The sequence below is a fragment of the Crotalus tigris genome, unplaced genomic scaffold (assembly GCF_016545835.1).
Source record: "Crotalus tigris isolate CLP2741 ecotype Arizona unplaced genomic scaffold, ASM1654583v1 scf7180000017940.1788314, whole genome shotgun sequence".
Classification (NCBI taxonomy): domain Eukaryota; kingdom Metazoa; phylum Chordata; class Lepidosauria; order Squamata; family Viperidae; genus Crotalus; species Crotalus tigris.
This window is the reverse complement of record NW_024096732.1, coordinates 567830-582755: the sequence shown is the minus strand read 5'-3', so window position 1 is coordinate 582755 and position 14926 is coordinate 567830. Positions and strand designations below refer to the sequence as shown.

Genomic DNA, 14926 nt, shown 5'->3' with positions numbered 1-14926 from the left:
TCACCTCCTCGGCTGCTGCGGCTGCTGCTGAGGTGGCATGGAGAGGAAGCAGGCGGGCAGCAGCGGGCACGGCCCGGTGCTGGAAGGGAGGCCAAAGGACGGGCCCGGCAGGCAGGCAGGAATGGAGAAGGGAAGGGGGCCGAGGTCTCTGGGGTCGGGATCACAGGTCGCTGAGTGGCATGGACCCCTTATTCCCTGGAACTCAAAGCCACTGATCGATCCCCCCAAAACGATTTGCATATAATTTGTTGCTGGCACCCGGTGGCCGCGGACAGCTTCATGATCATCGCTCGGATGTTTCTATATCCTGGAAGGCGATGCGCCCCTTCTCCTTAAAATCCAATACCCATAAGAGGGCTTTCTTCCTTGTTTTCTTTATATATAAAAAAAAAAAACAGCCAGGGAGAAGGGAGTCATCCACAGACCCAAATTATAGTAATTTTCCCTTTCGGTTCAAGCGGTTTAGTAAACAATTAGGTTTCAATTAAAGATCGAGGGCTCCCACTGGGGAGAATGGCGTTCACCCGGGCTGCTCTCCGCCAGGCAGAAAATCCTCTTGAAGAAAAGGACACCATTAAAATGGACTTTACTCAGGGGCGGTGGGTGGGGGAGGGGGAGCCGAGTGGCAGGAATTGGTCCGCAGGAGCTGAGGGGGAGGGGCAGAAATCCCATTCGCCTCCTTTCGGACCGGCTTCCTCACCCTAATGGGACGGGCTCTCCCGTCCTGGGATTTGAGGTGCTTCAGGAAGTGGAGTCGGGGCAGGGGGCCCATCAGGGCGGAGGAGAGCCTCAGAGAAGACCACCAGGTGGGCAGCACCCCTGCCTGTGGGCATGGAAAGGGCCAGGTCCGGTTCCTCACAGGCGCCACTGCAGGGCTCAGGCACCTGCTCTCTCTGGAGGTGGCTGGGGGGCCCGGCCGGGCATCGCCGCCCCTGGCTGTGCCAGCCGGGACATCTTCAGGCCCCCAACCTGATCTGTCCCTGGATCACATCCCGTGCCCCCAAAGCCGGGCAGTTCGAGATAAGCTGTCATTGGCCTGCTTATAGAATAATTTTCTCCCTTATATTACGCCGTTTTAAAAAATGAAGTTCGTTCAATGAAACCAAAGCAGGTAAAAATAAAGCCATAGCAGAATTTCTCCTTTCGTTCTCAAGGGCAGCCCCCCCCCCATGCCAGGCAAGGAAGCCAATCACCAGTTGGGGGCGTGGCCACCTATATCATTTATAAAGCCCACCCTCATTTCCTCCAGCAGCGCCAAATACATTCTCCTACAGTACTCCTTGCCACTTGAAAAGGCCATGCAAGACAGAGAGATGTGCTGGCTCCTTTTCCTAGCACCCCAACACCCAGGGGCATCCAGAACACGCACAGAGGGCAGAAAGAGGGACTCACCGTGACCCGGAAGGGGGTGGTGGCTGCCAGCTCCATGCTGGGATTCTTCTCTAGGGCCCCACCCGGCATGCCACGTCTCTGCCCAGTCCTTTCCGGCGGGGAGTCTGCAAATGACACAGAGAAGGAAAGAATTTTGAGTGGGGGGGGGGAGAGAGAAAAAAGGCTACTCAAGAATGACCGTGCCCCCCCACTCTCCCACCCCACCCCACCCCCGTCTTTTCCAGCAAGGCTTTGGTGAGGGTTTACAATGGATTCACGCCCAGCGGTGAGAAATACAATCCCAGATTTTCACTCCTTCTGCACACACAATTTTGGGGGAACAGAGAAGCCCCCCTCTTTAAGTCATGCTTCCAAGGGCATTATGGGAAACGCGATGGGCTGCAGGTGTCACCCAGAAAGAAAGGGATTCCATATGCCGGCAGAGAAGGGAAAGAAAGAGGCCAGACTGGACGCATCTCTCTGCAACTCACTCTTCAAAGCATCTGCAGGGTGAAGGACGTCGATTTATTTACTTATCAATAAGGAAATACGTTGGGCACCCATGTTACCACCAGGGTAACTCTGGGCGGCTTACAATATTAAAAATAACAACATATGAACAGAGAAGTACAAAACAGAGTAAGTGGGAGGAAGTCAGCTGCCCAGCCCCTCCCCTCAAGTGTTTTGGATCGAGCCAAAGACCCCCCCTCCCCAGTTAGGTATCATCTGCTTGCTGCCAGGTCAGACGATGCTTAAATGTTCCTAACTGTTGGTGAGGAGACTCGGGCAGAAAATAAGCCCAGCTCCCCAGGCTGGATGTAGACAGGCTCTCCAAAGAATCAAAGATGACATGTCTGCAACACAAAGAAAATAAAACTGGAGCTGGCCTTCCGACTGTTTTCCCGCACTGGATGACTCACGGGTCCGTCATTTCCAGAAAATCAGGCACTTCGCTCAGCGAGGGTCCCAGAATTCCCCTCCTCTGAACCCCTGGGACTTGGGGCTTTCGACTGATCTTCCCCGTTGCTCCTTTCTTCTCTCAATGCACACAAAGAAACACCGTTTCCTTCAACTGTCAACATACCTGGCAGTTGGCACCCAACAGGATTTGGATCAATCGCTGGCGAAATTGATCCAGAAACATTTTTATGAGCTCTCTTCTCCCAAGTTTAACGGGGCTCATTGATCCGGCATGACGAAGGAGAGGAGAGGAGAGGAGAGCGGGCAGGCAGCACCTGCTCTGACTATGATTAAAAGCTTTCAGGAGTTGCAGCTCACTTCTTCAGATGCTGCCGCGCACGGAAACTGGTGCCGTGTATTTATTTAGTTATTAAATTTATATGCCACCCATGTCGACGTCAAGCAAGTCCAGGTGGCTTTTAAGAACCTTTGTTAGTCATAGTCTGGGGCTATCAGACTCTTCTGACATTGGCCACCATAGTCTAACAATCTCTTACTTGAGAGTAAGTCTTACTAGTCTCCGTCTGTCATTGGAATGAAAACACGCTGCGTTTTCGAAAAACTCCCGGAATGTCCCAGGGGAGAAATGCAGGCGCTGGACGGTTGCACGCAGATTCCCACTCTCTTCCAAGTGGTGTGGAGAAGGTTGCTAATCTCCTTCAGCGCTAACAGAGTTTCTTGTGCGGAGGTATTAGCTGGGCACCCAAGCGACTCTCTTGCGTCTCAGAAGACACGGAGCCCCCTGCTCAGAATTACAGCCTGGCTCTGCCGCTTGAAAACGGGCAGCTTCCATCTGGCCGAGGCCCACATGGGCAGGAGAGGCTTTGTAGGGCTCGGAGCAGCGAAGGGGACCCGGCTTCGCTCCCTGCCTCTGTGCCAACCTCCAAGTGGGAAGACTATCCCAGCAGGCCTTCATCCACTCTCCCCGGAGGGTGAGATTTGCCAGGCTTCCAAGGCGAATCTGGAAGGGGTTCTGCTTGCTTCACGGTGGGGAGGAGATGGATGCTACTATCAAGGCTCCAAGGCGGCCAAGAGAGGGTCAGCACTTGCAACTGAGGGGGCTTCCTGTTTGTTCTCCCGAGTTCTAAGAACAGCCGGGGCTTCCGCACATCTGCAACAGCTGTCGGACACCACGGAGATTCGCAGACCACGTGGAAGCTGTCCTACTTTGCAGGGGTGTTGTATACGGTCTAGGGACCAGAAAGCATTGTTGGAGTCTAGCCCCATCCTCTACACAGATCTACCCAGACTTTAAATTCTAGCATTTTTCCTCCTAGCTCTTGGAGGCCAAACGGAGCCTGGTGTGTGTCCCACCTCCTTTGTTCCTGAGGCTGCAAATACAGAAATGCACACTCACCAACACACACTCTTGAGCTTTGTGCATCTTTCCGCTTCAAACCTGGTTTCAAAAAGAAAGCTGCCAAACCGAGAGGGCCCCTCTCCTTCCCCATCCAGAAGAGCCACTCGCCCTGGGGCACCAGGATGTCCCAGCCACAGCAACACCCGATTAAAAATAATAAGGAGCATTTTGAAGCACCCCTTTGGTTTCTCAAGGCAAGTAAACAAGGCTTGAGGAGGCTCACTTCCTGCCCCTTAATGACAGGGCCTGGGCAATCCGAGGAGGGGCTTTTGACAGCATCACACCTTTGATAAAAAGGCCAGAAGGTGCCGGGCAGGGTGGTTTTACAGCAGCTGCCTTCTGAACCTTCATGTCCAGAGGCAGTCTACCTCAGATTCCAAGCTGCCGCAAACAGGCCTCTGAATGTGAGCCAGCAAAGATTTAAAAAGTACTGGGGGCCCTCCTCTCTAGCCCTCCCCCTTCCTTTTCCTCCTGCCAAGCACCGTTTACTTGGAGGGAGGGGGCGTTCCCAAGTGGCATTTGTTTCCCCCTGAGGAATGGAAGCCGTTTCAGCTGGGAAACTCTTTGCTATTTCCTCTTTCGGATTAGCAATATCTTTAACCTCGTGTCTTTTTCTTTCCTTCCTTCTTTTTTTTTTTTTTTTTGCCTAAGAGCCAGGCAACATTTTTACAAACTTTGCTAAACACCACAAAGCGGACAGACAATTCAAAAAAGCAAAATAAGTTCCAGAAACACCAAACAAACTGAAAAAGAAACATGCTTGTTTGGAAAACAGGAGGCACCATTTCAGAAACGCTGAAGCCGAGAAAGGTTTGCTGGTTCCTCTGGGGGGGGGGGAGAGTCTGAGGGGGGCTCAGCTCGAGGCCTCTCAGGCACCAATTCTGCCCCCAGGCAGAGGGGGCTTTTGACCGGCAAATCACTAAAGGCCTGGCTTCCAGGTACTGGAGCCCCCCACCCAATTCTGCCTTGCAGCTCCAGGAGATCCACCTCCCCCACCCCACAGGGGCTCTCCCTTAGGGCAGCAGGAAGGGCTCTCGGTCCCTACAGGCCATGGGGAAGCCAACATCGGGAAGGCAACGCCAGCCTGGCCGGGAGGGACACCCAAGCTCTGCAAAGTTCTCCCGGCTCAACAGGTGCCCCTGCAGGGTGACTCACCGAAGGGGAAGCAGCGCCCGTCAGAAGCCCACGTGCCATGAGGAGCTGGGCAGCTCCCGAGGGAGCCTCATGGCGGAAGAGGGTGACCTCATTGGGCGACGGGAGTGGGTCCTGGGCCCAGCTCTGGACGGCAGAGACCTGGGGGGGGGGTGGAAGGAAAGGCCTGGGCCTTGGGGGCTTCCTGGAGTAAGTTTACGGCCTGAGGGGGCCCCGGAGCCAGAGGAGGTGAGAAAGGCTGGGGGCAGAAGCCCAAACACACAGAGGGTTCTCTTCCAAGGCAGCCTGACCAATGAAAACTGGTCTCTCCAGTCATCTGATGGCTCCCTTCTGGGCAAACCATTGGCAGAAAATCCCGACACCCTCCGATCTCTTTAAAGAGGGCGGGGCTTCTGCCGAACCAGGTGGAACTGGATTTACCTGTCCTGTCTTGGCCACACCCCCACCCACCGAGGGAGCTGCCTCACCTCAAGTGAGCTCAGGTATTTCCCTGGCCTGCGCAGTTCTGGGCCGTGAACACAAGGAAAGGGGGGGGTGTTTGCGTTTGCACAGGTTGTGTGGAAAGAATTGGTCCTTGGCTCACTCACAGGGCCTGACGGCAGAGAGACTGTGCAGGGGGAGAAAGGGGGGGCGGGGGGGGCAGAAAAAAACCCAGTCCCATTTCCCCTTCCTGGCTGGAGAAGTGTCCTTGCAAGTTCACAGACTATCAACCACATCTTGCTTACACTGACAATTATCAAGGCGAGGATCTTTATTGCCAATTGTGCTGTGGGTAAATAAATTCATTGTCCAGCTTGGAGGGAACCTTTCCTAATCTTAGCACATTTTGATCAGCCAGAGGGGTGGGGGAGGGGTCTCTCTCTCTTTTGGTCCGTTTGCATTTCTTTAAAGTCCACAGGGACACCCCTAAGCACTGCTGATGTCCTTCCTCACTCCTTTTGGTGTGTGTTTTCCTGTACGTGCATTTCCACTAAGACGCTTCTCCCAGACTGTGATTTAGCAAACAAAAACTGACATATAACCGTCTAAACTTTGCTTCTGTTTTGGAAGGCAAAATGCAAACACATCTCTCTTCCAGCAATAAACCAAAGTCAAGTTCAAACAGGTGAGCAACCCTGCCAGGCCGGCCACACCTGGGAAGGTTTTGTTTACCTTCCCGGCATCATAATGAAACCCGGTGCTGTTTACATTTCCTAAAAGGATCTGGGTGGCCTCCTTTCTCCTCCTCTGTCAAACAATCCCGCTGGGATCAGGCTTTCCAAGACAGCCGCCTGCCCGTCATCCCAACCGCCCTCCTTTGCACCATCCACTTCCTCCTTCCTGGAATGCAGACGGCCCAGCCGAGCAGTCCAGATTCCAAAGGAAATGAGGTCCCCGCCTCACCAGAGGGCACCAGCGCCCTCCTTCTGACTCATGCAAGAAAGCAGGCGGGCACCTGTTCTGCACCGGACAAGGGTGGAGACAAAAGAGGGACTCTCCCCCTGCGCCCACCCAGGGCACAAAATTTCACCGTAAAAACTTTATTGATTTTCCACCCAAGAAGGAACTCTGCACAGGTCTGCTGAAGGCTGCAAAGACTGATGGGGAGACAGGAAAGAAGAGCCCGGCCAAGGCCAGGGCCCCCGGAGCAGCCCCCCCCCCGCTCTCCTCTGGATCAGACCCAGAGGGCAAGCGCTTTCTTTCTCTCCACTGACATCCTGGAAAAGGAGGGGGACTGCAAATGTCTATACAGAATAATTCTCCTGCTCTTCCACTCGTCTGCAACCTCACTGGAAACCCATAGTACAGGATCTTTGAACCCAACCAGGGTTCTAGTCCTGTGGAACATGAATAAGCACAAGGCAGGGCAACACATCCTTCCGTTTCAGTTTTGCAAAGGCAGGGACTCTTATCCCTTGCATGAGAGTGTTCTATCCCTTTTCAATCTCACAGGAAGGCAAGCTGTGTCCACTGAAACCTGGACAGCCTGCTCACCTGCTGGACACTAAAGTAAAACAACCTGCCCCACCTCCACAAAAAAAGGACAGGACTCCACGCTAAGGTGGTGGGTATCTGAGTGGCTGAAGCTTTCGCCACTCATCCCCCAGGGTCTGACCGGCCGGAGGGGCACCTTCCACCAGACAGCCACCATCCCTTGCAACAAAAGTCTTCTCCCTTCCCAGCCCTCAAAGTCGGCTCTTTCTGGCCTGTCGTGGAGGCATCTCAGCCAGGGCCTGCCAATGGCCTCATTTATCTTGCTAATGAAGCCCTGTGACTCGAACATCTGTTTCTCCCCTGCAGCTGGGAGGGGAACGATTAAAAAATGATCAAATCTCTCAACCGGCCACACTTCCTCCTCTCCCCACCTCTTGACAAGCGGGCCTGGCGGGGGCTTGGTTTGGCAGCAAGGCCCATCAGGCTGGGTGTTTGGGCGGCTGGGGGGATTCTCATGTGGGTCTCCCAGCTGGAAAGGAGAAAAAACCCTGGTGATCTTCGGGGAATCCTACTGGTCCACCTGCTTTCCGCCACGTTGCCCGTTCTGAGACAAGAGACACCCTGGCACCGCTTGACCTGCAGGCTGGACTCCTGGGCTGGTAATTTTGGGTCAGGAGACCACCCTGAATCTCTCTGCTCTCCAAGCCTTGCAACCCAGTGTGTCCACGCCGACTTTGGAAGGCCCCGAGTGTGACGGGGGTCCTGGCCAGCTCCCAGCTCAACCCCTGGCACTGGCCAGCTCCCTCTGACGCCTCCTCCACAGGCTGCCTACGATCGCTGGATGCTCAGAGTGCAGGAGATGGCAAAGGTGGACGGGAAGGAAGAGGAAACCGGCTGAACTCCCAAACTCTTCACTCAGTTGCCATGGATACTGTTTAATCATCAGAGATGAATGCTACTGGTTGCTATAGCAACCCAAAGGCCCAGGAAGCATCCCAACACGAGTGACGGTGAGGAGGCAGGTCTGGTGTCCAGTTTGTGGGACGCCCTGGAAGGTCCCTACAATGGAGGAGAGCATTCTGCTCAGTCTTAGACCAGCCTTTTCTTTTGGCTTCCAAAGAGAGCAGAGAGTCTGGAATACCTCTAAAATAAATCACTGAGTGTATCAAGATGGCCCAAACATTTTAATTGACCACTTTCAATTAAGAGGAGGGTCCTCCATGAAAAGCCATAAACTCTCCTGTCCCCTCTTCCATTCTGTGCCAAATCTCTACAGCATTACTTAAATACAGAGGGTCAGTCCAGATGCCCTCACCAGACCATATTGTGTCCCATTTTTTTCTGGCGAGGCCTGGCTGGAGGAGCTGCAGGGAGCACCATTCTATTCAGGCTCTTCGGAACAACAGCTGCCTTAAGCAATTCCTGCCCTTTCTGGAAAAACGGTCTCAGCCTCCTTCCAGCTGACTGGCCTGTCCAGACAAAACAACCTTATCTGCAAAGACTCTCGGCTGCTCCAAAACCAGAATCCGGACTCCCAAACTAACTCCAGGGCAGCAACTCCAGGAAAGACTTGGAGGGGGGAGGAAGGGCAGAAACACACCAGAGAGCTGAAAAACACATCCTGCCAAATATTTATGGAGAAGGAAAAGCTCTTTCATTCTCTCCTCCTCCTCCTCCTCCTCCTCCTCCTCCTCGTGGCACTGCGGGCAACTGTGACTAGAGAAGAAACAGACCGGCTTTGGGATTAACTCCCTTTCTGAGTTTGAAGCAGACAGCAAACCCTAAACTAGCCTTCCACACGATAGGCCAGGCCAGTTCCCTAAACTGTGAGAGTTAACGCGTTCTCCAAGAGAGACAGATTCGGACGGACTACAACACTGACCAGTGACCTTCTAAATAGTCCAGCCGTGCCCTGGAGGTCAACGGTCATCAGTCCAAGCCCAGCATCTCCAGACAGGGCCAGGCTGCAGTTCCATGGTGGCTCACTGGCTTTGCCAAAGGGCTGAGTGGGGCAGCCCTGGCTAAACAACGTGGCAGCTCCATCCGAGGAAAACGCACTTGCGAACACGAAAGTCAGGAGAGAAAAGGGGCCAAGAAAACCCTGGCTTCCCTTCATGTGTGCACTTGGCTGGAAAGAGCACTTGGGGTCCTGGAAGGGAAGGAGCAGCAGCTCAGCTTATTTTTAACCCTGCAACTGGGTCAGCGGCTGCCTGGGGTGGAATCAGTGAAGGGGGGAGGGGGGCAGGAGGGAAGGAAGGAAGGGAGAGAAGAGAAGAGGAAGGAGGAACAGAAGATGGAAGGCTACCACCGCCAGCAGCAGCAGCTCAGTTGGAGAAGCCTCTTCAGGGCCATCCAGGGCCCCTCACCAGCCCCTCACCCGCAAGGGCCACACAGGGAAATGCAGCCTGTCTCTTCTGCTGCTCTTGGATCCAGACAGGTGCTTCCAAATCCTCCCTCACCCACCCAGGTTACTCCCTGCCTAGTCCCACTTACTCCGGAGCAACCGCCACGCAGCGCCCCCCGCACCTGGGCATCAGCTTGCTCCTCACCCCCTCCTCAAATACGCTGGCACGCCAGGCCTGGCTCCAGCCCCAAATTGTGGCGCGGGGGGGGGTCTGCCAGGGCCCCGAGGAGGCGCCCACCTCTGCCAAGGAAGCGCCGGGCGCCAACTAAGGGAGCTCGGCCCCAACCGAAGGTCTCCGGGGCGCCTCCCCCCAGATTCCGGCTGCCGAGCCCCGGTCACCCGGAATCACCAGGAGGCCGGGCTCTGCCCAGAGCTGACCTCTGCGCAAGGACGGCTCCCTCCCAGCATCTCCAGGGCCGGCCCGAGGGCGGACCCTCCGCCGGCTTCCCACGCCAGGCGATGCCCCGGAGACGGCCCCGACCCCCAAACCCCACTTGCGGGCCCTTCCGAGGTCCCGCGGCTTCCCGCCAGCCAGTCCCGGCTCGCTTCAAAGTTGGAAGCGGCCCCTCCAACTTCAGCCGGAGACCCCCCTCCCGTCCTCCCCCCCCCGAGAAGCCCCAGCCAGGCAGCGGGAGGGTTACCGCGGTGGAAGGGTCGGCCGCGACTCCGCGAGCGGCTCCGCTGCCTCTGCAGCCGCGACCTCCGGAGCAGCCGGTAGTAGTACGAGGGTCTTCCGCCACTTTTCCGGCCGTTCATCGACATCGCCCCCCGGTGCCCGCGTTCTCCGCGCGAAGCGGCTCAGGAGGCGGCGGGCGCAGCCGGGCCAGCCCCGCGGAAGGGGCCCCCGAAGAAGCAGCGCGATCGGTCCGGGGGTCCCCGCAGCGCCGGCGCCAGCCCAGCTAGGGAGGGAGCCGCGGAGGAGAAAAGCCCCGGTGCCTCCCGCCCCTGCCCGCCCCTGCCCGCCCCCTGGAAGGGAAGCAGGCCGGGCAGGGAGGAAGGCCCGGGCTGGATCCCGGCCGCGGCAGAAGGGCGCTGGGGAAGGCGGCCTCCCCCACCCCTCCGCTGCTTCCAGGGGCCCCTCCCGGCCGCTTGGCCCTCGCTGGCGGAAGAGTGCCAAAGGGGGCCAGCCTCGCCCCTCTGCCCTCTTCAAGCCGCCTCCGAGCAAACCCTCGGCTTGCAGGGGGGCGAACGGGGGCACCGGGAAGGCTCCGGCTGCAACCTGCCGGCCCCTGCCCAGCTTCCTGCCAGCCTGTGCCAGGAAAGAGGAGCCTCCTCTGAGGCCAGCCGGCCCCTTTTATGCCTCAAGTCGCTTCCTCCCCCCCTCCCGAATGTGGCGGGCAGGGGGGCGGGGGGGGGGAGGCTGCCACAGCAAGGATGCAGCGAGGCCTTTGCTGGACCAGGCTGGACAGCGAAACCCGTGGATGGTCAGCTACCTGCCTGGAGAAGCCTACAGCCTTTTTTTTTTTTTTTTTCCTTGCTTTAAGCTAGGCTGCTTCTGAACGTGGAGGTTCCATTTGCCACTCCTGGGGGAAGAGCTGTCTGTGCTGGCATCTCCTGAGAGGCAGGAGGAAAGCCTGCTGCTGCTGCTGCTGCTGCTGCCGCCGCCGCCGCTCGGGTGCTGGCACCGTCCAGCCACCCTCTCTGAGCAGTCCGTGCCAGATTTTGGTCTGCGCTGAAAGAATCCCAAGAAACTTTCCCGAGGCCCGGGAGGCGCATGGCAGCATCCAGGTCAAGCCACCCACCCCAGCCGGCGGGGCCCCTGGCTGGCAGCCAGAGAGGAGGCTGGGCCGGGTGGAAGCAGCTGCCCAAGGGCTGGAGGGGCTGGCCAGGGAGCCCCAGCTGTTGGCACCCAAGTTGGAGAGGGTCTCAGGGCCCCCCAAGTTCTCTCGAGAAAATTCAGTCTCCTAAATTGCAGCAGGGCTGATGTGAAGAACTTTTCCTCCTAAACAGCAGCCCATAATAGTTCTCCCCCCCTTCCTCTGTGGGGGAAGCTGCCAGCTCTACTCTCCAGCGAGGGTCCACCTTGAGTCCTGTAGGCCTTGGATCCTTCCCAGCTTCCTCCTCAAAGCGGGGTTCAGCTTTGGGGGAGCCCTTTAACCAGCTGCTCTAAAAACGTTCATGGAGCAGAGGGAAAGGGGGGGCAGCCCACGTCGCCTGTAAAGCTCCCCCAAAAGGGAGCTTTGAAAACCTGCCTGCCCACCACACAGACGCTTGCGCACACACTCCCAGCTTGGATGTGCCTTAAATTTGTGGCAGAAAGCTTTGAGGGATCCACAAGCTGCCCCCCCCCCAACCCTTGCGTCCCTCAGCCTCTTGGGACGGCGATCCCCAGTTTTAAAAAGGGGGCGGATGGAGGACCACGTGCCCCTCTGTAAAACCGCTGCTTTTCAACCTTCTGAATCTACTCTGGCGTCCCTTGGAAGCAGTGCACAGAATTAAGGGGGACTTCAGGGGGTGGAAATTGGCAAAGAGAGGAGGAAGCAGCCCTGAGCTTGGAAAAATGAGAATTGGAGCCAGGCGGGGAAGGAGGGATGCCCCCCCCATGTGAGGCAGGGGCCATATTCTCTCCAGACCCTGCCTGCCTCCTTGAGGGCTCCCTGCAAGGCTGAAGAAGACCCAGGCAGGCAACTCTTTGGTTCTGCCCCACTGTGGATGGTCGTGGAGGCAAAGACATTCAGCTCTATCCAGAGTCTGTGGCTATAAATGCCAGACACCCCACAACACCGCACAACGTGGAAATCTGTGCAACAAAAGGATCCACAGATCGATCGATCAATCAGGACGCCCTCTCCGTCCAAGATGGAAGAGCCAAGACCGACAGGCTGGAGGGCTTCAGAAGCTCTTTGCCTTCCTCCCAGCCCCCTCCCCAAAACTGGCTCTCTGTAACTGCCTGCCCCCCCCTTCATCCTCTCTCCCCCCCAGGTTCTCCCAAGGAGGCTACATGCACAGCCCTGCTCTAAAGGCTGGAAACAGCAGCATCTGGTGCAAATATCCAGCATGAACATTTCTTCCCCCCACCCAAAGACCGCACAACAGACCAGCCTCCACTGCCCCCCACCCCCATTTTGATCTGGCATCCCATCAAAGAAAAAAAAAACCCTCATCTGTGAGCAATTAGTCTTCTGGCAGAGGCTGGCTGCCGCTACGTATGAAAGGAAACACTTTAAGAAAGTTTGTTATGGCGGACTGGCCCAGACGAGGAGGAGGCGGGGGGGGGACCTGGATCCTCTGTTTCCCATCTGGACTGGGGCACAATCCTCCTTTTTACCTCCCTGAGTGAAAGCAGATGTCCCTCTTTACCGAGGGGCGCCCCCCACCCCTTTTTTTCAGATTTTTGAAAGAAGCCCTTTAAATAATACTTTACAGGCGCACAAATTCGCTTGCAGAATTTCAGCCCCCTCTACAAATGGGTACTTGGGGGCCATAAGTCTCCCCCTGCGCACACTCAGCTCACTGTTTGGCACACTTGCTGGCTTATTTGGAGCACTGGAGCCAAGAGAGCAGCCGGGCCTTCAGTCCCAAGCCTTGGGGTTATTACCCGCTCAAGGCACCCCTTTCTACGGCTGCTGCATTCCTTCTCCAGGAGACCTGCAGCTGCATGCTCAGCGTGCTCCTCATTGAGGACCTGGACCTTGCAAGGCATCCCCCAGTTCAGAGGCAGCTGGTCAGCAAGAGGAGATCAGCTGTGGAATGGCCGCAGTGTTGAGCTACAATAACTCGCCCACGTCCAACACACCCAAGGAAGGACCCTTTGAGAGGATGGGGAGAACATAATTGAGAACTTAAATGAGACCCCAGGCCAGAAAAGGCCCTCCCACCTCCACTGGATGCCCAGCTGGCTGCTCCCTTGGCTGCCCTCTGGAGGAACAACTGCACATCACAAATTGGGCACTCAGGAGGAAACCACAATCCTATGAAGCAGAAAACGGCAGGGAGGGAGGGAGGGAGAGAGAGAGAGAGAGAGAGAGAGAGAGAGAGAGAGAGAGAGAGAGAGATGGGAAAATTCCTCTTGCAGGATGCAGAAGAGGAGCAGCCTATCCCCCCTCCAACTCTGTGGGAAAGCGTCCATCCCACCCCCAGCCCATTGGCATGTGGGAGTGGGTGGGGACCGTGCAGACTTTCAATCATCAGGGGGGCTTCAGGCAGCCCCCCCCCTGCAGCACCAGCTCTGGGCAGGGAGATGAGCAGGAGGAGTGGGGGAGGGGGCAGCTGTGCCAGTGATGCTGGACTGGGCCCCTCTGTTCTGGGACCTCAGCCAACTGAAGCAAGCAATCGGATACCTGTGCCCGGCACCTTCCTTCTGGCAGGGTCCCGGCTCACCTGACAGCAGGAGATGGTGCCATCCTGACTCCCTGGTTTAAAGACCCCCGTTTCCTGTTTGCAAAGTTTTGTGTTCTGGGCACTTCCTGCCTTTTGTCTATTTGGTTTCCTTGCACACACACACACACACACACACACACACACACATACATACACACACACACACACACACACACACACAGAGCAATTTCATCTCCTTTCCAATCATTTTCTCTCCCACAAGAAGCTACCCAAGTGATAGACTGCTCCTGAATATGGAGGTTCCTAGCTCTAACCTGTATAATGATGCTTGCTGATCTCTCTTGCTCCAATCTGCTTTGGTGGCAGAAGGCCTATTTCTCATGAAGGAAATCCCACATCCCGTTCCCAGTAATTCCAGTGAAAACGAACCGGCCAGCAAAGGGCGAGGGGGGAGGGATGGGTGCTGGCAAAGTTCAGAAAGTCATTAATTGGTGTGTGACAGGCCAAAATTCAACAGTCCAAGCGAAGCATGGGTGGAATAAAAGCGATCGCTCCTTCCATGTAGGACCACTTCCTTCTCTCCTTCCTCATCAGCCCCAGGGTGGAGGGATGGGGGCTCAAGGAAAGATCAGCCCCCTCCCCTCCCCTCCAGGGGGTTTGGAGATGGGGACCTGAGCCTGGAATGGGTGAATCAATCGCCCTGGTACGCACTCCCCATTTTTCCCAATTAATCTCCATGCTGGGATTGCTCTCGTGAATGTCCAAGTGTTTAATAAACAGCAAGAACTTCAGGCAATTAATTAAGGAAATTAAAATTCAGGCACAGGATGAAGGAATGGCTCTATAAAGTCTAGCTAGGTCACGCTCGGCAGATGTCTCCTGGCCCTTCAGATCTGGAGGGTCATCCAGATGGGCACCAGCAGGACCCTCCCCATTTCAGAGGGCTTCCCCTCAAGCTGTCGCAGCAAGGCAAGAGACCCTAACACTGGGCAGAGACAGGGGCCCCCGAGCCACAGGAGGGAGAAAAGGAAGAAGCAAAATTATATATACCACCCTTAGGGCATTGCGTGGACACAGTGTCCAATTCTGAAGTGACTGAAGGAATTCTAGACCAGCTTCTGCCTTTCTGGAGCCACTCTGAAGAACCCTCAGGCACGTCTCTGGAGGTAGACTGCCTCTGAATGTGGAGGTTCCACAAAGAAAGCAGGAATGCAAGGAAGCTTTGGAACCGGAGTAGAATTGGAGGTGGAAAGGTGACTGGCCTCCTCATGGGCGGTGGGGGGAGAGAAAGGTTGGTGGGTGGGCATTAGGTTTGTCCCAGCCGGTTTATTTGCAAGCTGCCTGACGGAGGGTCTGTGGTCCCCCCCCCCCATGGCTTTCGGGCCACCATTGGCCAAACACCAATAAACTTGTTTTACACAGTGAATAAGCAACTCTGGCAGGCGATAAATCGCAAAAGTAATGTTACACACGTTTTTTTTTTT

The 14926-nt window shown here is 56.0% G+C and overlaps 1 protein-coding gene across 6 annotated transcripts in view; it reads right to left on the bottom strand.

Annotated features, from left to right (window-relative positions):
* LOC120308651 (DAB2 interacting protein) overlaps positions 1-14926 on the bottom strand; it is a 61779-nt gene that overhangs the window by 43119 nt on the left and 3734 nt on the right. Inside the window, exons 1-2 of one of the 6 annotated variants that reach the window (XM_039344986.1) lie at positions 9803-10114; positions 1393-1496 (exon numbers count right to left, since the gene is read on the bottom strand). In XM_039344986.1, the coding sequence (XP_039200920.1) occupies positions 1393-1496; positions 9803-9923 (225 nt within the window). In that variant the 5' untranslated portion in view covers positions 9924-10114. Of the gene's footprint in view, positions 1-1392; positions 1497-4846; positions 5208-9802; positions 10115-14926 lie in introns of those variants that run through there. The other 5 variants (XM_039344987.1, XM_039344989.1, XM_039344991.1 and 2 more) reach the window with 5 other exon arrangements.